At 55.9% G+C, this 24,978-nt stretch overlaps 2 protein-coding genes across 2 annotated transcripts in view; one reads left to right on the top strand and one right to left on the bottom strand.

Annotated features, from left to right (window-relative positions):
* TNRC18 (trinucleotide repeat containing 18) overlaps positions 1-7,570 on the top strand; it is a 56,967-nt gene extending 49,397 nt beyond the window's left edge. Inside the window, 10 exon segments of the mRNA XM_032704229.1 lie at positions 364-472; positions 1,355-1,447; positions 1,450-1,467; positions 1,741-1,911; positions 2,247-2,284; positions 2,286-2,492; positions 2,494-3,537; positions 3,869-4,105; positions 4,577-4,651; positions 5,215-7,570. Of these exon segments, the coding sequence (XP_032560120.1) occupies positions 364-472; positions 1,355-1,447; positions 1,450-1,467; positions 1,741-1,911; positions 2,247-2,284; positions 2,286-2,492; positions 2,494-3,537; positions 3,869-4,105; positions 4,577-4,651; positions 5,215-5,421 (2,199 nt within the window). The 3' untranslated portion in view covers positions 5,422-7,570.
* SLC29A4 (solute carrier family 29 member 4) lies at positions 7,200-15,437 on the bottom strand. Its single transcript, XM_032704227.1, has 11 exons — positions 15,343-15,437; positions 13,058-13,227; positions 12,319-12,450; positions 12,092-12,205; positions 11,884-12,012; positions 11,364-11,438; positions 10,765-11,030; positions 10,541-10,676; positions 9,814-10,001; positions 9,314-9,554; positions 7,200-9,239 (listed from the first exon to the last, which is right to left on the bottom strand). The coding sequence occupies exons 2-11, from the start codon at positions 13,215-13,217 to the stop codon at positions 9,097-9,099; spliced, it is 1,584 nt and encodes a 527-aa protein (XP_032560118.1). The 5' UTR covers positions 13,218-13,227; positions 15,343-15,437; the 3' UTR covers positions 7,200-9,096.
* Between the last annotated feature and the right edge of the window lie 9,541 nt (positions 15,438-24,978).

Below are 24,978 nucleotides of genomic sequence, written 5' to 3'. Positions count from 1 at the left end.
CAAAGGGTGCTTGACCTTGGTGCCTGAGCCCTGTTTTGGGGTGGAGGAGGCAAGCTGGAAACCACCTCGTTCCCTTCCCCAGCTGGGGCTGCAGGGATGCCCTGTTCCTGCCTCTGTGGCTAGTGTGGGCAGAGCTCCCCTTGGTGTGCTTGCTGCCTCATGGCCACTGGTAGTGGGCACCACTTCTGTATTCCAGCAGGGATAGTCCTTCACCCTGCCCTGTGAGCAGACAGGAGGCCGTTTCCCAGCAGGGAGACTGTCCCTTGCCTTCTCCAGAGCTGCTTTGCTCCATGCCAGGTGTGGTGGGATGGTCTGTGCAGGTGCAAGGAATGTCAGTAATTGCCTTCCTCTTGTCCTGAGCAGATCATCGATGTGAAACCCCCTTCAGTCCGGTTCCTGCCCGAGGGCACGAGGATTGCAGCCTACTGGAGCCAGCAGTACCGCTGCCTCTACCCAGGGACAGTTGTCCGAGGTAAGGCCACGTGGTGAACCCGGGATGTCTCGGTCCTGTGTGTCCTGAGGGATGTCAGGCTTGTCTGGAGAAGCCCTGAGCTCTGCTGTGAGCATCCTGGAGGTCAGAGCCTGGCCCATTCCTCTTCTCCAGATCACGCCCAACTCATTCATGATGCTGATTTAGTGACATCCTGTTGGTTCAGGAAGAGGTCTGAGCAATTTAGGAGCTTAAAAATATCAGAGAAATTCAGTACATTTTAGAAAGTCAGAATTGACTCCAGGTACCAGTGATTTCTGAGGTTTCTGCATTACCTGGACACTCACAGCTTCACTTCTGACGTATCAACTCCCCAGTCCGGTCCCATTAAAAAGCCAGTGAAAGCTCTGGGCAATTCTGCCATGGCTGGTCTTGCTTTTGGGCCCTTGGTCACACTACATGTGTGTAAAGGAAGAATTACTTGTGAGTTATAGACCAGTAATGCTGATGCAAGAAGAGAGGGTGGGAACACAATTCTCTTGGAGAAGGTGAAATAGCAGCAGTTTGTGATTGCTGAGAGTAGTTACAAATTGCAGGTAAAAAAAAAAACCCAGATACTGCAATGAAAACAGGGAAGTGAATTTCTGCAAGAACAGAAGGGAAGAGTGGAAGGAGGTGGAGAGTCATACTAGAATGGCTGTTATGTTCTGGAGGAGTGCTGCTGACTGGGGAATTTCACACTGGGTGGGCTGGTTTAGTATTATCAGGGACTTTCCATTGCAAAGTGTGCCCTCCCTGCTTTGGAAAGGATGCTTTGGAGCTAGTGCAGGATCCCTGTTTTTCTCCCTGTCCCCACTTGCCTTACAAGGGGTTTGTACTGAAGCATTTTTTCCTAATCCCACTTTCTGCTCCCCCATCCTACAGGAACCCTGGATCTGGAGGAAGATGGTGATCTCATCACAGTAGAGTTTGATGACGGGACACGGACGCTCCCACTGTACACAGTTCGGCTTCTCCCACTGACTACAAGATCCAGTGTGAGTTTTGCCATTCAGTTTTTTTGCAAGATACGTCCCACTATGAAATGTGGGGAGTTTTCAGGCCAGTTGCCTCTGAGATTTTGGGACAAGTTCACAGACTGTCATCACAAGGATTGCACCATCAATTATGAACACAGAGCTGGGGTGGGATATAATCCACAGGGAAAAAGGCCCAGTCCCTATTGCAGAATCAGTTGGATACTTCCCTGAGTCACATCTCTGTTTTATGTGTTGTTTGACTGTATTGACTATCACTTTGACCTGTTGCAGGTGCTGAAACCTTCCCCTGCCCTTTGGTGCCCAGCACCAAGCGCCGTAGCCTTAAATCCAGCAAAGACACTGGAGAAGGAAAAGAGGGAGCTGCACTGGGGTCAGAGGAGCCTGTATCAAAGGGCAAAGGGCGAGGGAGAAAGCCAAGCGTCAAGCAAAAGCTGGTAGGTTGTGACCACGGCCACACCTGGAGTTTAGGAAATCCTTGCACAGTTCCCTACTGCTCTCCCCAAATTAGAGGCAGGAGATCTGCAGTCTGAGACCCCTGAAGTTGAAGCAGCATCTCTGGGCATTAACCCATCAGCTGCCCATGGGCACTGGCATCAGGCCAGGCTGCTCAGTGAGCAGTGAGTGCCTGTGGACCCTTTGGGGTACCTGAGCAGGCAGGAACAAGCCACATTTGGCCAGAGATGGGTCAGCATTGGTGTCTGGTTGAGTCTGAGCTAATAAAGCCCATCTGATGGATTAACATCATGTCTTTGTGTTTCCTCCCTTCTGCAGAAGAGGCTGCCTGCCTGAAGAGAAGGATCAGGGTGAGTCCTCCACCTGTTACCTCCTCAGTCCCAGAGAAGCCAACCTGCTTGGGCAAGCCAAGCATGAAGGGGTCAAGAAAATCGCAACCGCTGCCGACTGGAGGCTCTCCTGCTCCCACGGAGGAAAAGCGGTCAAAAGCCAGCAAAATGAAGATCTCCACTAAGCTGCACAGCCCCCCCCAGCCCACTTATCAGCCTGCTGTGTTTGGCAGCATCCTTTGGCACAGAACCCTACAGTGACCTCCCAGGAAACACTGCAGCCTTCGGCTCCAGTGAGGCTTCAGGGTCAAAAGCCAAGGCCAAGAAAGGACGGCCCACAGAAGAGACACAGGAGTTTGGCACCGTGGTCAAGGCTCAGAGGAAGCATGAGAGCGAAATCCTGATCAAGCTGGACCATGAGGGCGTGATGTCTCCAAAGACAAAGAAGATGAAGGAGGCGATGAGGATGCTGGAGGACTCAAACCTGGCCAGCCGCAGAGATGGGAAGAGTCTCCTGGGGCTGGGCTATTCCGCTGCAGTGAGTGTGGAGGGCAAACAGAAATCTTCCCGAGCCAAAGTGGCTGAGGGAGACCCTTCTCCTGCCAACTTTGGAGGAAAGTTTGATGGCTCAGTGGAGAGCCTCACTGCCTCCAAGGACCAGGAAGAAAAGGCAGCAGCTCCAGCAGCAGTGGAAGAGTCTGAGAGCAACAGCAGCGACAGCAGCTCGGAGTCAGAGGGAGAAGAGGAGGCTGACAAGAACCGAGGGGAAGCCCAGGACAGCAGTTCAGCCAGCTCAAGAGCATCCACCCCTCTCCTCTTCTCCAATTCCTCCTCCTCTTCCTCTTCTAGCAGCAGCTCCTCTTCATCTTCCTCTTCCTCCTCTTCCTCCACCTCATCGACCTCTTCTTCATCGAGTTCCAGCTCTTCCTCCTCCTCCACTACGGACGAAGATTCCTCCTGCAGCTCTGACGACGAAGTAGCCGAGGCCCAGCCGAGTTCCTCGGTGCAGCAAACCCTCCCGCCCAAGCAAACCAAGCAGACGGGGAAATCCCGCGCGTCCTCCCACCCGCAGAGCCAGAAGCAGCCGGCGCAGCAGCCGGTGCCGCAGCCGGCGCCGCCGCAGAGCGGCAACAAGAGCAGGCCCAAGAAGCGCGAGGGCATCCACCTGCCCACCACCAAGGAGCTGGCCAAGCGCCAGCGCCTGCCGTCCGTGGAGAACAGGCCCAAGATCGCCGCTTTCCTCCCTGCACGGCAGCTGTGGAAGTGGTTCGGGAAACCCACGCAGGTAAACGGAGTCTCTCCCGCTGCTCTGTGATGCTCAGCTCTGGCGTTTTTGCCTTCTGGTGCCTCTTACCCCTTCCCCTTCTCCTGGGGTGGTGAAACTGCTGTTGTGGTGTGCCCAGAGCCAGGGTCTCCAGTTTGCAGGAGATTGGGGTTGGCCTTAGCTGTGTCTGGGGGAGCCATCCTGCATGGCGTGTCCCTCTGCCCCACTTCCTGTGGGAATACTGTGGCCCTGCCAACAGCAAAGGGATGCACGTGGGACAGGGCAAGCAGTTGTGGTTGGGGAAAACCTGGGTGGTCCCTGGCTGCTCACCTGCACAATCCTCTCTTGGCAGAGACGTGGAATGAAAGGGAAGGCCAGGAAGCTGTTCTACAAGGCCATCGTCCGGGGCAAGGAGATAATCCGCATCGGAGACTGTGCAGTTTTCCTCTCCGCCGGCCGCCCCAACCTGCCATACATTGGCCGGATCCAGAGCATGTGGGAATCCTGGGGGAACAACATGGTGGTCCGGGTCAAATGGTTCTATCACCCAGAAGAAACCAACCCTGGGAAGAAACTCAACGAAGGCAAGGTAGGCCGGTCTCCTTTGCTGAGAGGGCTGCAAAGCTCCTTGCTCCCTTTTGTTTCTTTCCACGGATGAGGAAAACACCCCTGGCCCAGCTTCTTACTGGTACCCTGATGGGGGTGGCCTCATCCTTTCATGTTGTGGGGGCTGCCTGTGGTGTGGACGAGCTTGGTGTTTGCCCCTTGAACAGGGGAGCGGTGGGTTTTATCCTAATAGGAAATAAAGACTTCTGTGTTGGTCCAAAAAGAACGTCAAGAGCCAGATCAAGTCTTTACAGTGACTGGCCTGGTGCTCAGAAACACTGGATTTTGCACACATGTGCTTTGTTTATAACAGGCTCTTAGGTTTTATTCCCAGTGGCTGTGGGCGGGAGTTGAAGTTCCAAAGGCACATGAGATGGGCAGGAGGTGCTGGCATAGAAAAACAACTAATTCACCTGCTTTTCATTTCTGTTTCCTCTTTCCTTCTTGGGCACAGCGCTGGGATCAGAAATCAGGCAGGAGTCTGTCCACAGCTTTGCAGGCATCCAACCAGAGGAAGGACTTTATGGAGGTTGGTCTGGCTGGGGAAAGGCTGGGAGGGAATGCCGGGCACCCTGTAACAAATGGTGCTGGGGAAATGCCCCCCAAGCTTCTCTGACTCTTACTCTTTGCCTCAGCTGAGTCTGCAGTGTCCAGGACTTGGGATGATGTTTTCTGGGAGGGTGGGAGTAGCTGCAGGTCCTGGATGTGGGTAGGAACAGTGGATTGGTATCCAGCACCCATCTTTGCATTTGTATCCTTGAAGTGAGGATGACAAACTCCGGGCCTTTACGTTCCCCTGTACATGTGCTTGGCAGCCGCAGCATTCCCCTTGGTGGGAGCTGAGTGAAAGCCAGGGCTCAGGCTCAGCGGGATGGATGGATTGTGTCCAGGCTGCCCATAGGCTGGTGCAGATTCTCATTGTCCCTCCCCTGGGCTGGCTGTTGGAATGAGTGGGAAGTTCTTGAGTGTGAGCAGAGCCCTGTCCTGTTGTGATGGGTGTTTTTCCTACATGTTGAAGATGATGCTGTTACTGCTGTGAGATCTAATTTCTCCTTTTCTTCCCACCTGCTTCCTTCTGTTCCTGCTGTGCAGCGAGCCCTCTACCAGTCCTCTCACGTGGATGAGAACGATGTCCAGACCATCTCACACAAGTGTCTTGTTGTTGGTCTGGATCAGTATGAGCAGATGCTAAAGACGAAGAAATACCAGGACAGTGAGGACCTCTACTACCTTGCAGGGACCTACGAGCCCACCACGGGCATGATCTTCAACACCGACGGGGTCCCTGTCATCTGCTGACCGCCCAGGGGACACGTGCCACCCCCTGGGAGGGACGGGACAAACCTGAGGACGTGCCTGTTCAGACGACATGATTGTTTCTTTCAATGCTCATTTCTGTGTCACACTACAGACAGGAGAGCGCGAGAGACGCGAGGAGGAAGGAGAGGGCTGAAGAAAGGGGTTGGGGAAGCAGTTACAGGACTCGGGGAAGATGCCCTTGGGTGTGGTGGTGGTGCTTGAACGCCCAAGGCTCTTCTGGAAGTGGCTTTAAGTAAGGTGACACTTGACCAACTTCTCCCTTCCTCCTTTTGGTCCAGGAAAGCACATGGGTCTCGTGATCATTTCACCAGCGGGACCCCCCGGCAGGAGGGATCCCTTTTGTGTCATTTGCCCCCGTCAGTAACTCGGAAGCCGCCCGTGCGTGGAAGGACACCCGCTCACCTTCCACGTGCGCTCCTCTCCGTCCTTATATTCCCTTTCCTGCTTAGTTTCGCATGACCCTTTAGGAAGGACAGGGTGAAAGAGAAAGGAGATGAGTCTCTCTCAGCGCCTCGTCTCGATCCTCTCAGCGCCTTTTTGCAGTTCCCTTTCCCTGGAGGCCCCTCTGGCAGCATGGAGCACAGTGGGGCGGGGCTGGTCCCAGCAGAAGAGATCACCGGGATAGGAGGAGCCAGGTGGAAGAGGAGCCAACACCCAGTCTGGGATGCTGCCTTCCCACTGCCTCGAACAAACAGTCTGAACTCTCTTTTCATCGCTCTCTGTTCCTCCTGCCCTGGAAAGGTGCTGGGGGGAGCAAGCTCGTGGTGAGGGGGGGTGACACTTGGCAAACAAAGAACTTGGAGTGTGCAGTGAAGGGGCAGGAAATGACTGGGAAAAACTGCTGCTGCTCGGTGCTTGGAGGAGAGGAGACCACAGGCCATTGGATTCCGGCATCCCTCACCCACCTTTAGCCTCCATGCCTTGCCTGATCAGAGATGTGGAGCTGCTGGGAAGCCTTTGCCCATCCTTTGAAGGGAATGGGGATGATGTATGAACCCGGCTGTGCCTGCCTGCAGCATTCCCACAGCCAGAGCCCCGCTGCCACCTTGGGCTCAGGGAGGGGACCGCCCAGCCTGCTCCATCCAGCGGGCCTGACTCCCCACGGAGATGCTCACCCACTGTCTCCCTCCCGCTGGGCACACGCCGGACCCGTGGCACCACCACCGCTGCTCCAGGGTTTTACACCTGCCCAGAGGGGACACTGGAGGAGAACCGGAGGAGAACGATGCACCATCCTTGCACTTAAAACAAAACTCCAAGAGACGCACTGATCTTTTGCAACTACCGACTCGCACTACAGATCGCTGGGACGTGGAGCGGGGCCCGGCTCGGCCCAGGCTCCGGTGGGGAGACGCTTAAGCCAAGGACAGATTGGAAACTCTCCGCCCTGGTACCAGCTGTGTACCAGAGACTGGAGGCCAGGGCTCAGGGGAGAGGGACACCCCTGCAGAGTTACCCCTCGTCCTTTAAACAAACCACATGGTGCTGAGCTTGTACCATCTCCACCCCGGGCCACCGGCGCCTCGGCACGGCGGACAGTGAACGGTTCTAGCCTGTACAGTTTTAATGTACCAAAAGACTCTTTAGCCCTCCTGTATTATAAGTCTTTAAATGGATTCAACTTTTTAATTATAATATAAATATAAATATATATATATAAATATAAACTTTTTAAAACTGTGAAAAAAATTATGAAATTATAAAAAAGGAAAAAAAAGAAAAAAACCCACAACGGCAGAAATGAACACAGTCTGACGTTTAGAATATTATTTTTTATTTCCTGTTGGATTGTGATTGTAAATGATCTGGGAACAGGCACACCCCCCCACGCTCAAAGTGTACTGTACTTCTAGAAGCAAATTGTGTGAGCATATTTTAAAGAGCGAGAGAGAGCGCGCGAGAGAGATTTTATGCTAATGTTAAATAGAAAGCACTTAAAACCCACTGCCTTCTATGGAACACAAGGATATTTCAGACAATCGAGAGGAAAGGAGAGCCAGGTTTTTGTCTTTTTTGTTTTGTTTTGTTTATGTTTTGTTTAAAACAATTTTTTTGGCATTCTGTTTGTTGGAGAACTCCGTGTGATCTTTTTTCATAAAAAAAAAAAAAATTAATTGAAAAAAAGCAACCCAGCGAAGCATCTTTCTTTGTCTCGCTTGTCCTGACCGTGGGGTTTTTCTCCCCTTGCTGGCAATGATCACTTTTTGGCTCAGCCCCTGAATTGGGAAAAGACCCAACCCAAGTGCCAGTGTGGCTTTTCTGGGGAGAACCCGTCCATGTGATGTGGTGACAGGACGGGACCCCTGAGCTGAGGTCTCTGCTGGATGGGGCCTGTGGGCAGGAGGTGAGACTCCTTCCCAGGCCACCACACTCATGGCTCCATGTGTTGAGGATGAAATGCTGGATTTGCTCTTTTTGGTGTGAGCTGCACCTCAGCCAGCGGGGAGCTTGGCACGGCAAGACCCTCCGGTGCTGGGGGGGCTGAGTTGGGGTGCCAAGCCTGGCACTCGCCGCCTCCTTGGGCTTGCTTCCCTGGGAAGGGGCACCCGCCAGTTCCTGGCACAGCGAGGTGTAGCCAGTCCCAAAAAGTGGTGTTGGCACCTTCTCCAGATCCTTTCTGCTCCTCTTGGCCCATTCCCTCTCCCACATGCTGCCCGCAGCAGTTTGCAGGCTGGCAGGGGTCCAATGGGACCTGGTGACAAGTCCAGCCGCCCCAGGTGACAAAGGGGACCCTGGAGCTGGGGAGCAACACAAGAGACACCCAAGACCCCACGGCACAGGCAGCAGCATCACCTTGTGTGTGTTTGCCAGCCCAGCGCATCACCAGCAGCCAAGTGCCAGTGGCACACAAGTAAGGACCAGCCATCATTGCAAAGACATTTAATCATTTAATCAGCTTCACTTATGTCCCTTGCAATAAATCTCAAAGCTCAGCAGTGGCCCGTGGGTGGCACTGGCAGTGCTGTAGCCTTGGGGACCCCCCAGCCCCATTGTAATGGGGCAGATTCACAGTGTGGGGTGGGGGAGAGGCAAGACCCTGCCTCTCCTGCAGTTATGGGGGGTGCAAAACAAGACACAATCAAAAAAAAAAAAAATCATTTTTTTCTCAACCAGCAGAACTGAATTGGCTCTTTTACACAGCAATTGGCATGTTTAGAGATGGATTGGGATTTCAAACCATTCTTGGTGAAAACCTGCAGCACCATCAACGAAAAGTCAAGACCAACCTTCCTGGAGCCACTGGGGACTGAAGGAATGTTTCCTTCCTCTCTTGCTCCTTTTCTTCCTCACCAACCCTCCATCACCTTCCTCCCCAGCGCTGGTCCTATTCCCTTTGGGATTTGGCAGTATTTTCTTCCTCCTGGCGATGGCTTGGCTCAAACGGAAGATCCCCAGGGTCCACTGGGGAGCTGCACATCTCTGATGGGGATCCCCCCAAAAACAACAGGACTGGGGTGGGAGGAATGTCACCCCAAGAAGTGGTCCTGTGCAGTGCCTGTCTGGGCAGCACGGGCCTTTCTGGAATGCCACGGCCCTGTGCCCACAGGATGCCAGTCCCTGTCCACCCTGTCCCAGAGGAGGGACATGGGCCAAGTGGGGCGGTGGGGACAACGGCGGGAAACAGGTCCCGTCTTGTCCCCCCCGCCCCAGGGCTCAGTACCCCAAGGTGAAGGAGCCGTTGGAGGTTTCAGTGTAGAAACAGGTGCTGTGGGAGGTACTGGTGAGGCTGTAGGCAAAGTACGCCACGGCCGAGCCCAGCGTCAAGCCCGTCATGTAGGACACGGTCATGGTGTTCCCTGTGGGAAGGGACACGAGGTGTCGGGGTGCTCTGGCCACCCCACCTGGGATCCCAGTGAGGACTAGGTCCTACCTGCCAGCTCCCGCTGCTCCGGGCTCACTTTTCCTGCGGCCAGGATCATGGGGACACTGCCGAAGTAGCCGTTGGTGATGCCCATGAGGAGGGAGAAGATGCAGGGCCAGGCAGGGTGGCCGAAGGTGGGCTGCCCATTGGGGTAGACGCACATGATGAAGAGGGGGATGAAGACCACGCGGAGGCAGGAGTAGACGAGGAGGTGGGTCCCTCTCCAGTCGTAGGGCAGGGCAGCCAGGATCTGCAGTGAGGGGGAGAGACTGTGTGGGGGGGGTAAGGAGGCTAGGGAGGGCAAGAAGGTGCCCAAAATGAGGCAGCAAGGAGACGAGATGGTGGAAAGACCAACTGCTGCAGGAGCCTGGCCTCGGCCATGCTGAAGAGCAGCCTCATGGTCAGATACCCATGGGGTGGAGATAACCCTTGGTGGAGCCAAGTGGCTTAGAAAGAGGACACAGGAGGAGGACAGAGCCTCCCTGTGCTGGTGCTGGCCTCTCTCCTACCTTGCCGACGAAATCAGAGAGGTTGAAGATGGCCATGATGAGGATGGGGAGCCATTCCCCCAGAGTGCAGTTGTGGATCTCCGACTCCAGCCCAGGAAAGAGGCACAGTGTGATGAAGTAGGTCATGGCGATGGAGAGCATGTAGGCCCAGATGAGCCGGGACACGACGTAGCGGTAGAGCAGCATGTCTGGCAGGGAGAGGCAGCACAGCTCAGCCAAAACTGCAGCCCTCCCCTTGCAGAGCCTGAAAGCCTCGTCTGACCCCCAGGGGTGGCTTCCACAGATGAGTTTGCCCCACGGTTTTGAGCACGTCATTAGGAAAGGTATCATTGAATCCTAGAATGGTTTGGGTTGGAAGGGACCTTAAAGACCATCCCGCTCCACCCCCCTGCCATGGGCAGGGACACCTTCCACTATCCCAGGATGCTCCAAGCCCCATCCAACCTGGCCTTGAACCCTTCCAGGGATGGGGCAGCCACAGCTTCCCTGGGAAACCCATGCCAGGGCCTCACCACCCTCACAGGGAAGAATTTCTTCCCAACATCCATCCTTACCCTGCACTCTTGACAGTTTGAAGCCATTCCCCCATGCCCTTGTCAAAAGTCCCTCTTCAGCTTTGGGGATGATCCTTCCACGTAACTCTGCATCACCAATTACCAATTCCACCCCACAAAATGCTGCAGACCCACCCCATGGGCATGGCTCACCCCCCGAGCCCACCACCCACCTCGGAAGCTGGGCCAGCTCCTCTTGATTTTGGGCCGAGGGACGTCAAAGCGCATGTAGGTGCCACTGCCAGCCAGCTCAGCTTCGGGGCCCGGGCTGTCCTGGGGGGAGCTGGGCTGCCCCCGCTGCCGGTTCTCCTGGTTGGGGGGACAGGGGACAGCAGTGCTGAGCTGCAGTGGTGAGTGGAACCCCAGGGGCCAGCGGGGAGACCCACCCTCGGCTTACAAATCGGACGTCCTCGGAGGTGACGTCGTGGTGGACGCGGTAGCCCGTCCCGGGGTCGCCGGCCCCCCGCGTCTCGGGGAGGCCCTTGCGGGACCCCTCCGTGTAGTAGCGGACGAAGCGGGTGCGCTTCACCAGGAGGTGGAGGATGAAGCAGGTCAGCTCCATGCCGATGGAGATGAAGAAGAAGATGACGGTGTTCTCCTTCTCGTCCGACAGCAGCAGCTTGGTGAAGATGCGGCTGAGTGAGATGATGACCCCGGCGGTGCCTGGGGGTGTGGGAGACCTGTCAGCGCCGGGTCCTGCTGAGCCCCACACATCAGGGATCCCTGTCATCCCCCCAGTGCCTGGATGTGATGCCCTCCTGATATGGAGGAGCTACCAGCAGGGATTTTGGGGTGATGAAGGCAGCTCCTGGCAGACATCCCCACCCCCAGCTTGGTGTGGCAGGGATTTAGAAACCATTAAACACCCTGGGGTGTCCCTGCTCTGCTGGAAACCCAGCTGGGGACAGTGGGGACCCAGGAGAAGGCACTGGAGGGTCCCCCTGAGCAAGCCCATGTGGTGGGACGTGGACACTGGCAGGGGACACGGGTACTTACTCTCGCCTGTCATCACTCCCTGTGTGTAGCGCTTGGGCAGCAGCCCCGTGTAGCCGTAGAAGCTGGATTGCTGCACTTCAGGAGAGATACAAAGAGGGGAGAAGGAGGGAATTTTGCTGCAGCCGAAACATTGGGAAGGGGGAAGAAACCTCAGTGGGAGCCCACATGCTGAGCTAACTGGGAGCTGCAGCATTCCCAAATTCTCCCTGCCCGAAAAGCTGAAGGCTTTTTTCCCCTCCCCACATGCCCCACCACGTCTGTTCCCACCATGATTAGCGACCAGGTGTGGGGGCTTGGGAAGCCACTATGGTGGCCCAAATCGGGGGTGTTGGTGACCAATGCACAGTTTGGTGCCCCTGGTCAGCCCTGTGGTGCCTGGACAGAGGTGGAGGGAGTGGAGCAGGGATACAAGTTATAGGATTCAGGGCGAGAGGTAGTCCCAGGAGACCATGGCTCTGGAATGAGGCTGTTTCCCACCCCTACCTGTGCATGTCCCAGCACCAGCTGCTCTCCCACATACCTGTGCAGCCGAAGGCCACCACCCCGACAGCCACCAGGTTGATGGCGTAGGCCTGCCTGCGGCTGAAGAGCTCCAGCCAGACATCACAGATGCTGACAAACAGCAGGGGTCCCAGGGCAAAGAGATAGCCTGTGGGTGGGAGACAGAGGTTGTGGCAGGGGGGCAGCACGGGGACAGCACTACCAGGGGTGCAGGGACCCCCACTCACCCACAGAGATCCGGGTGTGCAGGCTCAGCAGCTCCACCAGCGCGTTGTTGAGGATCACGGCCACCAGGGCCACCAGGATGTAGGTGAGGCTCATGTCAAAGACGATGGAGGTCCCTACAGAGAGGTAGGCGATGGAGGAGGGCAGGCATCCAGCTCCCCTGGAAATGCAGCCGAGCTCTCTCCCAGTTTGGGGTGGCAGGGAAGTCCTACAGCTGCTGGAGACCTACCTGGGTATTTATGGTGCAGGTAATCCACATCGGTGATAAAGCTGTTGTAGGGCAGGAGGAATCCCACCCCAGCCAGTAGCATGGCAAAATAAATCCCATGGTATCGATCCTGGGGCTCAGGATCCTCAGAAGCTGCCCCAAAAGGGGAAAGAAAGAGAAAAGACATGACAGTGGCACTGCTGCACTCCTGGAACCTGCGTCAGATCCCCGTCTTGGGCTGATGAAAAGAGTGCCTCCAGCACCTTGCAGATCTCACAAATAAACAGCCCCAGCCCCGATAAACTCCTTCCCTAAATAAAGACATTTCAGTGGGAGACCCAGGAGGCAGGAAAACACCTGGGCTTCAAGGGCTGATTGAGTTTTAATTGCAGCTGAATAAGCTGAGAGCCAGGCAGTGCTGCAGGAGGGGTCGAGGTGGGTGTGGAGGTGGACGGGGATGCCTCAGGATGTGGAGCAGGGCTGGGGTAAATCCCAGGAGCACCCCTGATTGCTGCATGGAGAAAGGTGAAGCTGCAGGCTGCAGGCAGGAGAACCAGGGCACAAAACCTCAACTCCTTACCAGCCTGCAGAGCCCACTGCCAAGGGATGTGCTGGTTGGCTCACATGGGTACAAAGAGGGATGAAAAAAGGTGTTGGCCAATTTTGTAGCATTTCAGGCCATTTGTGGCTATTAAACCCATCCCAGGAAGCTCCTAAATGGGTGGGAACCCAGCAGGGAACCCAGGGTGCCTGCCCTCACCTGGCTCCATGAAGGTGAGGACGCCCTTGGCCTGGCTGCCCCTCTGCAGCTCGTCCTCCTCCAGCTGGTAGCTGTCGAAGCTGAAGCTCATCACCACATTGCCCTCGGGCGTCCCCGCCGGGCTCAGCTCCTTGAAGCGCTCAGCTCCCACCGAGCCCATCCTGGACAACCTGGGAGGGAGGGAAGGAGAGAGGAAGGGAGGGAGAGCTGTCACACCCTCAGGGCACACAGGTGGGTCCTGGCTCCTGTGTCCCCCCTGGGGATCACCCCCTGGGTGATGCCAGGGTCTACAAGGGATGATGGCATAACCCTGAGTATTGCCACCTCACAGTATCACAGCGGCTCCCATGATTTTTCCACCTGTGAAGACGATTTCCCTGAGGAGAACGGGATTCCTTGACCCACTGGGCAGGAGTTTGGGTTTGCAGTGCCTGTGGGGGATCCACATAAGCCACCCTCAAAGCACAGCGCTCCCCCCAGCCTGGCTCAGCACATCCCTGGGATGCTACTGAAGACAAAACGCTGCTGTGATTTCCAAAAGCAATTAGAGAAATTAATGGATGAAAACCACTCATGGAGGGCGGCTGCAGGGAAGATCCCGGCGGCTGTGGGAAGCCCTCGCTCTCCTCAGGCAGCACAGCTTCCTCTGGTTTATGCCCTTTTCAGCATCTCTCATGCCTGGGGCTGGGTCAGAGCCACTGGCCTGGGCAGACACACTCCTGCAGCCTGTCCAGGGAGAGGACGGGATGAGACCCTGCTTTTTTTTGATCTGCTTCTCTGAGGGACCACAGCATAGCATGAAGCTGCTCAGAGAGCTGCCAGAGAGACCCCAGCATCATGCTCATGAGGGTCCTCGCTCAGTGCATCTCAAAATGAGCTCCCCAAACACTTTACATCCTCCAGTGAGCCCCCCAAAACATCCAAAACAGGGTTCATCCCTCTGGGGCCCTGGGGAGCAGCCCAGGGGGCTACTCTGAATTCCTGGTACCAGTTGCTGGATGCCAGCCTGCCCCCAGCCCACCTCCTGCAGAGCCCCCAGGCATCAGGGGGGAGGGGAAAAAAAAAATCTCCTCCAAGGCAGCAGGTTGAGGCAGGCAGGGGAGGAAAAATCAATGACACTGATTTCTTTTTGGTCTCCCTGCCAGACATGGCGTTTGCAGGAGCACAGAGGTTTTCCAGCATCTCCCCAGCTGCCAAGATGAGGAGGATGCTGGAAGGCCCCTGGGGTGAGGGCAAACGTGGTGCCCACAGCCCCTGTGAGTGAATTTCTGGAGCCTAAAATGCATCTCTCACTGCAGGGACAGCGGCACAGGGCAGCACTGCCCCCGAGGCTCTGCCGAGGTCACAGCACTGAGGGGCTGGGCTGGGGTCCCTACCCTGCACCAACCAGGGTGGGCCCCAAGAGGCCCCATCCCAGAGTCCCGTGGGATGAAGAATCCAGCAGGGCATGTTTTGTTTGGGGACACTGCTCCATCCTGCTGCTCCCAGAGGAGCTGGCTGTGATCCCCTTCATCCAGCACCCTCCTGTGCCTGGTGCCACCCCAGGCAATAAAACCCGGCAGGAAGCATCTTCTGGGATGCCGGGAAAGCCTGTTGTAGGGTTTTTCCATAATAGAAATCCCAGCTGGAGAACATGCTGGCTGGAAACGTCCCTACTGTGTGTGGCCCAAACTTCCCGGGGCCAGGAGCAGAGCAGGATGAGGGATGCGCTGCCCAGCCGTGGAGCTGGACCAGCCTCCGGCACACTCCGCCTCACGCCTCGCTCCCCCGAGCATCCCTGCGCCGCTGTGAATTGGATTTTCTCTTCCCGTTGGATTTATATCCATCTGCCCCTCTGGATTTACACCCTGCCGCCCCTCTGCACCCAGAGTGCGAGCGGAGGGGGTTTCGCCGTCAAGGGCACGGGTCGGAGGTCTAACCCGGGGGGAGCCCCTGCCCCGCTGCTCTGGGTGACCCCCGGGCACCGCAGACGCCCCCATTAGGGCAGGGAAGCGATCTTCGCCCTGCCAAAAGGGTCTCCGACATCTTGCCAGCGGCGAAGTTGCCACAAACGGGGTTCATTCAGTAATCCCCGTCCCTCGGGCTGAAGGAGAAGCTCCTGGCCGGGGGGGGAGAGCAGGGACCTCGGCCCCGGCCGCGCCCGGAGGATGCTCGTGGGGGGCCAGGGGAGGATGCTCAGAGGGGCCAGGGCGGGCAGGGCCTCGGGGGGCGGCGGCTCCCCCTGCTCTCCCCCCGCTCCCCGGCGGTCCCGGCCGAACCCCCCAACAGGTCGCGGCGGTTCTTACCTCTCTCCGCCGCGGCGGCTCTGCGGCAGCGGCGCTGGCCCGCCCCGCTCAGCCCCGGCGGCCGCCGGCCCCCGGCCCCGCCATCCCGGAGCCTCCGCCGGGAGGGGGCCGGACCGAGTGCGGCGGCGGCGGCGGCGAGGAGCGGGGGCGGCCCCGGCTCTGCCTCCCCCCGGCTCTGCCTCCCGCCCGCCCCCGCCCGGCCCCCCGCTCCTCCTCCTCGCCCCCGCACCGGCCCCAGGGCCGCGGGAGAGGCTTTCCCGATGAGCGGAGCACGCCCATACCCCCTGGCTATAGGCACCGCCTGTAGGTACCGCCTATAGGTACCGTTTATAGGTACCGCCTGTAGGTGCAGCCTATGGGTGCCTTAGGGGGATTTCGGAGGCCCGGAGCTAATTGCAAAGAGAGATTGATTGGGAAGAAAGCTCCGGTAATTCCATTCAGGGCACGAGCGCTACAGGGACAGGATCGTTCCTGCCCTGCAAAGGGTTTTGGCGTAAGAGGGGCTGAATGGGTCAGCAGGATGGATGGATGGATGGATTGCAATTCTGGATAGCAGAACACAACAATCTCTCAGCTTTCTGAAGAAGCAACTGGGAGGTCTCTGTTCTCCAGCATAACCAGAGGGTGGGAGCAGAGGAGGAAGGGAATCAGCAGCGTGGGGCAGTGGGGATTTCTGTCCAGGGAAAGGATGTGTGTCCCCAAGGTGTGTGCTTCAGGAATGCACCCTGCAGGTGTCCCTACCCCTCCTGGGTTGGGTGAGCTGGCCAAGGCTGGAGGATCCATCACTGGGATTTGACGGTATCGTGTTTTCTCCCAGGGAGGGACACAGCAGGTGTCTCTCTGAACTGGGCGAGAGCCCTGGGGGACCAGGCCCTGCTGTGCTCTCCCCACCCGGAGCACGGGAGGATGGAGGCAGCAGGAAGGAGGAGAGGAGCCGTCCCTGCTCGCACACCGTGACTGCACCGCGCCGGGCTGTGAATTACAATCTCCTCGCAGTCAATAAATGCTGCGTTGTGTAAATCAGCGCGGGGCCGGCGGGATGTGCTGCCGCTGCTGCTGCTGCTGCTCACGCCAGAGGAAATTAGAGACAAAACCGCCTGTGCCACCTCAGCCCTTCTGCCGGGAGAGGGGCTGAGCAAAGGGTCTCCTGCAAATACATCGCAGGGAGGAAAACAGGCCAGGTGGAAATTTCCATCTTTCCTCCTTGGCTGAAATAGCCAGATTTTGGCTCAGAGCACACCCGGCTGCTGCACGGAGCCAGGGCTCAGCCTTCCCCACTCCCCTCTGGCCTGAGCACCTGCACAGCTCTGTGCACTGGTGCAAGGGGGGATTTTTTGGGCTGCTTGCTTGGGCCGGGTTTGCTCAGCTCTCATTTCACAGTGTCTCTGTAAAACCTCACTCCCTTTGGGGTACATCCCCTTGCCCTACGCCAGACCTCGTCATCCCCTTCCAGGTGCCTCAGAAACGTAAGAAAAGGGAGTAACAGTGATGGGGGTTCCCTGGCCGTGGCTGCTGCTGGTTGGCACCCAGACAGTGTGAATGCTCCATGAAAAGAGCAGGATGAGCTGCAGCATATGTGCACCCGCCTTTTCCCGGCGCTCGCCAGGAAGCATTACTCACCACAGGGATTCTCCCCAGGAGCTGGTTTTCCCCATCCAAAAGCCCCAGGAATAGAACTTGGGGGGTCCCTTAGAAGCAACTGAGCTGAGGGGATGTCTCAGCTCCCAAATGGATGTGGTGTTCTCCGAGCCATGGGGAGTTGCTGTGACAAGCCCCTGATTTTTAATATCCTGTCTAAAATTATGTGATCAAGAAATCCCCATTTTGGGGGACAAAGGGGTTTCCTTTGAGTTCTTTCTCCTGTAGGTGTGACAAAGCCATACTGGGGTACCTGAGGAAACTGCTACAGCTTGGAGGGCTGTGGGAGACCACAGGAAGATGAATCCATCTGAATTTCCCTGAGCACTTTCTCTCTGCTTTCCCCACTCCCGAGGGTAGTGTTGTGTTAGACCCAAACAATGCTGTCCCCCATCCCAAAGTGCCCCCTGAGCATGGGCAGGCTGAGCTGCCTCTGCCCAACAGGGTCATGGAGGGTTCCATGGGCTGGGCTCTCCTGGAGTTTTGCTGGGCTCTTCAATTTTTTAAGCTGGCCCTGAATAATTCAGCTCCCATATAGCTGGCTCGGGTTTGGTGAGCTTGGATGCTCCTTGGGTTTCTGCTTGACCCACTTTAACAGCCAGGAAAACCAACCAGGCATGATGCTCCTGGTCCCAGGCTTCCTGGTCCCTGTGGCAGGAGGGACATTCCCCCCCAACACAGCCCCATCCTGGAATCTACCCGTGCACCCTGCATCCAACATCCACAGTGCATCCTTCACCCACACTGCAGATTTTTAGAGGTATTTTTGCCTTCTTCCCTTTTCCTGCCTCCCTCTGCTGTCCCGTGGCTCCCAGCACGAGCAGGAGCATCCCCACAGTGTTTGCAGGATTATGAGGAGGAATTTGCTTGGCTCCATGAACCAACCAACATCCTGTGGCAACCTCTCCACAGCTCCTTGTTATGCAGAGCCTCACCTCACTCTCCTGGAGCCTGGACCAACACTGACTAATCCCACTGGCAGAATAAGGAGCTGCTGATTCATTTGGCTCTGAGACGCCAGATTAGGATGATCTCCAGAAATGCCCTGTATTGATTTTTTTTCCTTGCCTTTCCACTGGAGTCAAATGTTATTAATTGTTGCTGGTGCAGAGGTGAGAGGAAGGAGAGACCTTTCAGCTACCTGAAAGGTCCCATCACGCTGTCAAAAACCTTAAACCCTTGAGGACCCCAGGAAGGGGCTGTCCCTGCTGTCCCCATCCCTGTGGACACAGCCACGAGCCATCTCTCAGTTAAGGAGCTCCTTAACCAAGCTGTGCTCACCTTGCTGGGGTGCCCTGAGTATTCCATGCCCAATGTCCCCTCTGCACCAGCCAGGGTGGGTGACACTGTTCCCGTGACTGCTGAGCAGAGGGGACCAGGCAAAGGGATGAAACATCTGAGCTCCCCCTCCCATTCCCCTGTGCTCAGTGCTCCCAGGAGTGCTACACATCCATCTTTTCCGCTTCACGGGAAGAGGAGGCCGGTCTTAAGCCTGAAATCCCCTCTTGGAAAAGCTCCTCTAAATAGCATCGCATCCTTCGCCTCCTTCCCCAGGGTCTGCTCCCAACGCCGGCCGAGCGTGTCGTGCCGGCACCGGGAGCGTCCTCGGCAGCAGCGGCTTTGCACGGAGACGGCGGGGATTAATCAGGGATGTTGCCTCTTGGCCAGAGTCACACTTGGGGGATTAATGGGGCCTGCAAGGAGCGGGGAGTAGCCAGGGAATTTGTTCAATGCAAGTGGAGGGGTTGGTTTGTCACAATCCGATTGCAGGCGAACAGAAATCCCCGGTGCTGGCGGGAGCTCAGCACTGGAGGCCGCAGGGATTAAACGGTTTTCCCTCAAGCTTTGCAGCAGAACTGGGGCGGGAGGAGACTCTCTAAACCCAAAGCTCTGAGTTTAAAAGCTCCAGGGAGATGCAGGGGCTGAGCTGAGCATCAGCTTTGGGGCACCCAGCCCTCCTCCCAAGGCCAAGAATGAAATTCTTCCACGCGGATGCCCCAGTTCTCCTTCAAGGCATTACTCTGTGCATCCCTTCTGCCCTGAAACCAGCCTGGGAGAGCTGGAGAAACCCTGAGAGGATACCCATGGCCTTTGCATTCCCCTCGCTCCTCTTTGTTGGAATAGATTTGCATCCATCACTAATTAATCCAAGATGAGCTCCTAATTCAGCTCCTTGATTGCAACTTTGCATAATTGCTACACGCAGAGGCAGAGCGGCAGGACACGGTAAAAAAGGAGACAATCAGCGGTGGGTGTAGAGGAAACAACACCAGGAAGGGCCGGTTCAGCTCCCTCCAACTCACCAGCCTATTTACAGACCCAGGCTGGGAGAGATTTTTCACTGGAAGGTGAAAATGGTGACCCTTGGATGGGGGTTTTCCCCCGTGCTGGGCTCACAAAGGGCCTCGCCAGCAGCCACAAAACCTTCCAACAACGGGCAAACCAGGAATTACAGGACAGCCCTTGTCACTATTCCCATTGTAGCACCACAAGCTGCGTGGTACCTCCTCCCCATGCTCCTCTTTCCCCAGTGTCCAAGCAGCTGCCAGAAGGTTTCAGAGTGAACGGTCCACCAAGGTGAGCAGGGTAATAACATCCCCCAGAGCTGGGGCTCCAGGCTTCTCCTCCAGTCACTGGGGACATCAGACCCCATGGCCATGAAGGCTGTTAAACCCCCCTCACCCCACAAAAAACAAGGCCAACAAGAGCACAACAAGCCAGGCTGTCCCAGAAAACAAACCAGAGGCACAAGGGAGGCTGGGCATGGGGATGGGCTGAGCTGACCTCAGCCCTTGGTGCCACAATAAGTGGGAAAAACCCCTGCTTTTCCTGCTGGTGATGCCAAAGCCATTCCCATAGGGCTGTGGGGCCAGGAGGGCACCCAGGTGTGATGCACCCACTGCCACATGGGCAGGAGATGTGCACACAAATCAACGCTGGTATTGGCTCATGGGTTATTTCACCACTTTCCTCTTCCCCCTCCACTCACATCCCACCCACAGACACCTCCCCTCCCCCAGTTTAACACCTCCACACCCCCTGAAAGCTGAGCGACAGGGCAGCAAACAGCGGCAGACAGGGCAGCCCCGCGCTCCCTATTCACGCTCCACCCCGCAAAAGAAAAGAGCTACTTTCAGCTCCAGCCTTTTCTCTAAAGAAATGCAGCTCCCAGCGCAGGGGCCCCTTCCCTGGCCCCATGGCGGGGGCTGAAAGGGGGTTTGGGCGGCCAGGCTGGCCCCACCACCCCTCTTAATCAGCCGGGGCATGCATGAAGCCTAATGCTGTTGTGAAGATTTGGGCACTATTGACACACACGGCGCATTAAACGCCTTACGGGGGATTTGCATAAGCTCGGGGAGGAGGAAGAGCGCGGAGAAAAGTGTCGACAATGGGAAAGTAAATGCATTAAAGTGCTTAGGGGGAAAAAAAAAAATCTGATAAAGGAATAAACCATTTAAGGGAATATATTACTCATAGCCCCGTTATTCAAATCCTGCCTTATAGGAAATCCTCTTAAAGCGATCACCTGATTGTGTGTTAAATTCCTAATTGAATAATAAAAGAATTATGTATTTCTTCCATAAAGGCACAAAGATGGGAGCCCACGCGGGTGCTCGCTGAGGGGGGAACTGGGGGCAAGGGAGATGGGGGAGAGGGGTCCTGGGGCAGCAGCAGCATCCAGGAGGGATGTGATGGGAGATCTGGGGCCAAGAGAGGATCGGGATGTTGGGAGGGATGGCTGGGGAAGGTTAGAGCGCTGACTGCCTTTGAGAGTAGCAGAGAAAAGGGAATTCTGAGGGGGTTATAGCAGCTCCTGAAACTGCTGAGGACCAAAGGGGAGGCCCCATGTCCAGCTCTGGAGTACACCCACTGTTGACAGGAGCTGCGGGAGAGGCACAGCCCCTGCTGCCCCACTGTTTCCCCAGACAGGGCTGAGGGTAATATCTGCACAGCCTCCTCTAATGCTGCTGCCCTTCCCCCACCTCCCTCCTATAAATAAGATGCAAAAAAATAAAAAGAAATAATAAAAAAAAGCACATCACCTGGCACTCAAGAGGTGAGGGAGAACAGCAGGACATACACCAAACCCTGAGCCTGTGCGGGGGTGGGGGTGGTAGGGGGGGAAGAAACAAAAGAGCTAAAAATAGCCCTGGGAGCTGCTTTCTTCCCGGAGATCATTCTTGTTTTCTACCCAGCTGTTTCATTTCATAAACAGGATTATTTATTTATTTCTCTCCCTCTTTACTCCACTTTTTACTTATGTTTTTTATTTATTCAATGCCACCACTTTACCCATCCTCGAGTCTCCTTTAAAAGCGAGTTAAAAACCAAAACAAAACACCCGAAACCAAGGGAAAAAAACCACCCCCAAACCAACTGCCTGACTCCCTCCAGTAACGTCTTGTGCTGCCACAGCTCTTTATAGGTAATTGAATATCCCAGAGTGCACCTGCTAATGCAAACTCCCATATCAATAAGCAGCAGCAGCGAGGGCAGAGGCAGCAGCTGAGAAAACAAAGCACCAGCGCCCGGCAAACCCCGGCCAAGCTCCAGGGCTGCCCTAGACTTTTTATTAGGCAGGATTGGATTGGATTGTTGGAGCCAGGTTGAGGTCCCAGTCCAGGGTGAGCGTAGGAGCTGGAAGCCAGCAGGGTTTGCAGGGAGACGGGTATGGATTTATCCTCACTGCTGTGACCTATCTAGAGCCCAGCTAGGACAGGGTAGGGGGTGCAAAGCCCCCCGATTCCCAGGGGAGACCCTCTGTCCCCTGAGCCCTGGAGCAGCTCCAGCCCTACCAAGGAGCTCCAGGTTTTGCTCCATTTGCATCTCCAGCAGTGCCTGTACCTCCTCGATCCAGCATCCTCCAGCAGCAGCCAGGGAAATCAGGGATGACAGGAGCAGTTAATTCGAGCCTGCAGAGGCCATCTTTCCGTGCGAGCGTTGTTTTGTTTCCAAATAGACTTTTAATAACTAATTTCAGATGGTAAAGAGAAGAAGCTTCGGTCCTGACCTCTTGAAATGCAAATTGCCTTTTGCCCTGGGAGAGATGAAAGGCTGTTTCCTATCCAAACCGTTGAAAAGGGGTGAGATAACAACGCCGCCTGGCTCTGTCTCCCAGCTTTCATTTTCAAAATTGCTTTCGGGTGAGAAGAGGCTCTGTGTGATTTTGCCGTGCTTGAACCCCATACAGAGCAGGGGGGTGCAAGGGGGCACCTGGAGCAGAGTCCCCTGTACCCTGATGGTGCACAGGGACACAGGGGCTGTATTTCCCTACACACCAGCCCTGCTCCAGGCTCAGCCAACAGCAGAGGTTGTGGGGCCAGGTAAAGCCCAGACTTTTGCCTTCTCCTGCCAGGACTCAATTTGTGGGCCCAACTCCAAAAGCTGCAGTACTATTTGTTCAGGAAAATGCAGCAGAGCAGCAGCACAGCCACACAGCTAAAGCCAGACCCAATCTGCTCTGGCCCCACCACGGTCCCCTCAGCCAAGCACGGTTGGATTAAACTCCTTCTCTACCTTCCCCGCAGCTTTCCCAGGCAGGAGCTTGTGGCACACACAGCAGCCAACAGCCCTCTACCTGTTTGAGCAGCTTTGGCTCAGGAGCTGGGTGAGGGCACACAACAGACCAGGTTTTTTCCCCCCCTCTTATGTTCTGCTCTGAGTCCCAGAGCACCAGTGCAGAGCAGATGCCCTCAGCACACACGGAAGGTGCTGCACCAGTGCTGCAGGAGTGGGTAGGGGGATGTTAAGGGAGTAAACAAGGGAAGGAGCAGAGAAGCACCAAGGAGAAAAGGGTGGGATGGCTTTGAGGGATATTTCAGCAGGGAGAAGCCTGAGATGGTGCCAGCAAAAGAGTAGGGAGGTTGTGGGAGGAAAAAGACTGGGATGCCACTAGGGAAGATGCAGGGATGCTCTGGAGGGAAAAAGGCTGGGATATGCCCAGGAAAGGAAGGAAAGAACGTGGTTTTCAGGAAAATGTTGGGATGGTCCCAGAGAAGGGAAGAAAGAACATGGATGCTCTGGAGACAGAAGGCTGGGATGCTTCCAGGGAAGGCGCAGGGACACTGTGGCCCTGCACATCCATCCAGCAGCTGCACAAAAGGCACAGCACAGCCTCCTTGGACCACAGCAGCCCCCACTCTGCTGGCCCCCAGCCCCCTCCCCTTCATCAGCCAAAGGTCCAGGCTTCCTCTGGGCTGTTGCTCTGCCTGCCCTCCGCACATAAAATGAGTTATCAGCCCTGATCTGGAGCTGCCGAGGAGCAGTGGGTGATGTGCCCAGAAGGGCTTTGCCAGTGTCGCCAACCTGCCCCGAGCAGGGAGGAGGGGACAGCAGTGACAAGGGTGATGCTGAGCAGGAACCTGCCAGGCTGGCACCCAAAGGTGACTCTGTACCCACCGTGTGGACAAGGTGGATCCAATCACATGGATGAACTGGATCTGTGCCGCTGTGTCACTTGGTGCTCCCCAGCTCCGGAGCAGACCTGTGCAGAAACAAGCCTCTTTCTCTCTCCTAAGGTCTTCCTTGCCCCTGCAAAACAGGATCCAAAATATCAAAATACTGCCAAAATCCTCTAGCTTATCTGGACACAGTGACCTCTGAATCCTTTATTATAACCTGTAACTCAGGAAAACTCACTGCTAAAAATCCCAACCCAAGACATAACACGGTGCTGGAAGAGCCAGTATCGCATGTCCTCAGCTCCAGCAGGATGGGCACAGTGCCCTCATTAGCTCACAGTGCATCACTAATTAGCCAAAAAAGCCCCTGCCAAGGGCCAAGCTGAGACTTGTCCAGGTCAGATGTGGCATGGCAGAGGTGTGTGCTCGGGCCCTGGGGAGCATCCAGCTGGGAGCGGGTGCTGCAGAGGGACAAGGTGCTCCCAAGCACGAGCAGGATCAGAGCAGTGCTGGTGCCCACCTCTGCCTGCTGCTCCCCCAGCACCACCCCAGCATCCTTCTGGCTCTAAAATCTGGTGATGGTGCATCAGCCTTGCAAACCTGCCAGGCCAGGGGCAGCGTGAGCCCAGCCAGAGCTGCTCTGTGTGGTACCTCGCTCCTTCCTCTGCTCCCAGCAGGGTGTTCAGCTCAGCCACAGTCCCTGAAGTGGGGCTGTTCACACCAGGATTCTGCTTCTGCTCAGTTATTTCATCTTGGACTTGAGTCCTGCATAGCAAAGGGTCTCTCACTGCCTGAGCACTTACTGGATCATCACAGCACAGCTAAACTCAAAAGCCTAGGCAGTACCAAAACAAAGCATGTCAGGAAGGACACAGAGACAAGTTCATGTTTACCCTTTTAATAAGATAAATAATTGGAGAAGAGATTGCTCAGTCCCTTCCCTGGGAGTTCATGCTCAGTGGGCCAGACTCAGTACCAGCAGACATGAGACTGCCAATCCGAATGCAACCACAGCTGCCTACTTCAGAGCTGAGTTTGACCCATTATTTACAGTTTTTTCCAGGTTTACTGGAGAATATTGTGCTTTGCTCCCCTAGAGCAGGATCAGAGGGGCTGTTGGACCTCCCAAAACATCAGTGGGTCTGGATGACCCCATCCATTTGGGGTGTGGGGGACAGAGAAGTTGTTGGCACCTCCACTGCAGCTGGAACTCGCTGCCACTTCCTGAATCCACCAGCAGCTTCTCTCAGATCTTCAGTTTGCTCCAGGCAGGAGACTCAAACGTCACCAGCAGCTGAATGAACAGTTTAGAGACGCTCATCTGAGCTAACAGAGCCTATTTTGCCTGGAGCAAAGGGAGGCACAAAGCAGCAGTGACAGGGCAGCATTGCCCTCCAGAGCTGGATCAGGAGAGAAGGCGCCTGCAGCTCCACAGCCGAGGCCTTGCCATGAAACAGTCATACAGGGAGAGTCTCATCCTCATCTCATCCTTGTGTGCTCCACTGTTGCCAGCAAGAGCAGAAAGGCTTTTTCTCCTCTTGTCCCTCCTGATCAAAGCACTTGTCGAGGCTCTGCAGAAGAAGGATGCACAGAGAAG

Source organism: Chiroxiphia lanceolata, chromosome 16 (genome assembly GCF_009829145.1).
Source record: "Chiroxiphia lanceolata isolate bChiLan1 chromosome 16, bChiLan1.pri, whole genome shotgun sequence".
In the NCBI taxonomy this organism is placed as follows: Eukaryota; Metazoa; Chordata; class Aves; order Passeriformes; family Pipridae; genus Chiroxiphia; species Chiroxiphia lanceolata.
This window is presented reverse-complemented; position numbering and strand designations above follow the sequence as displayed.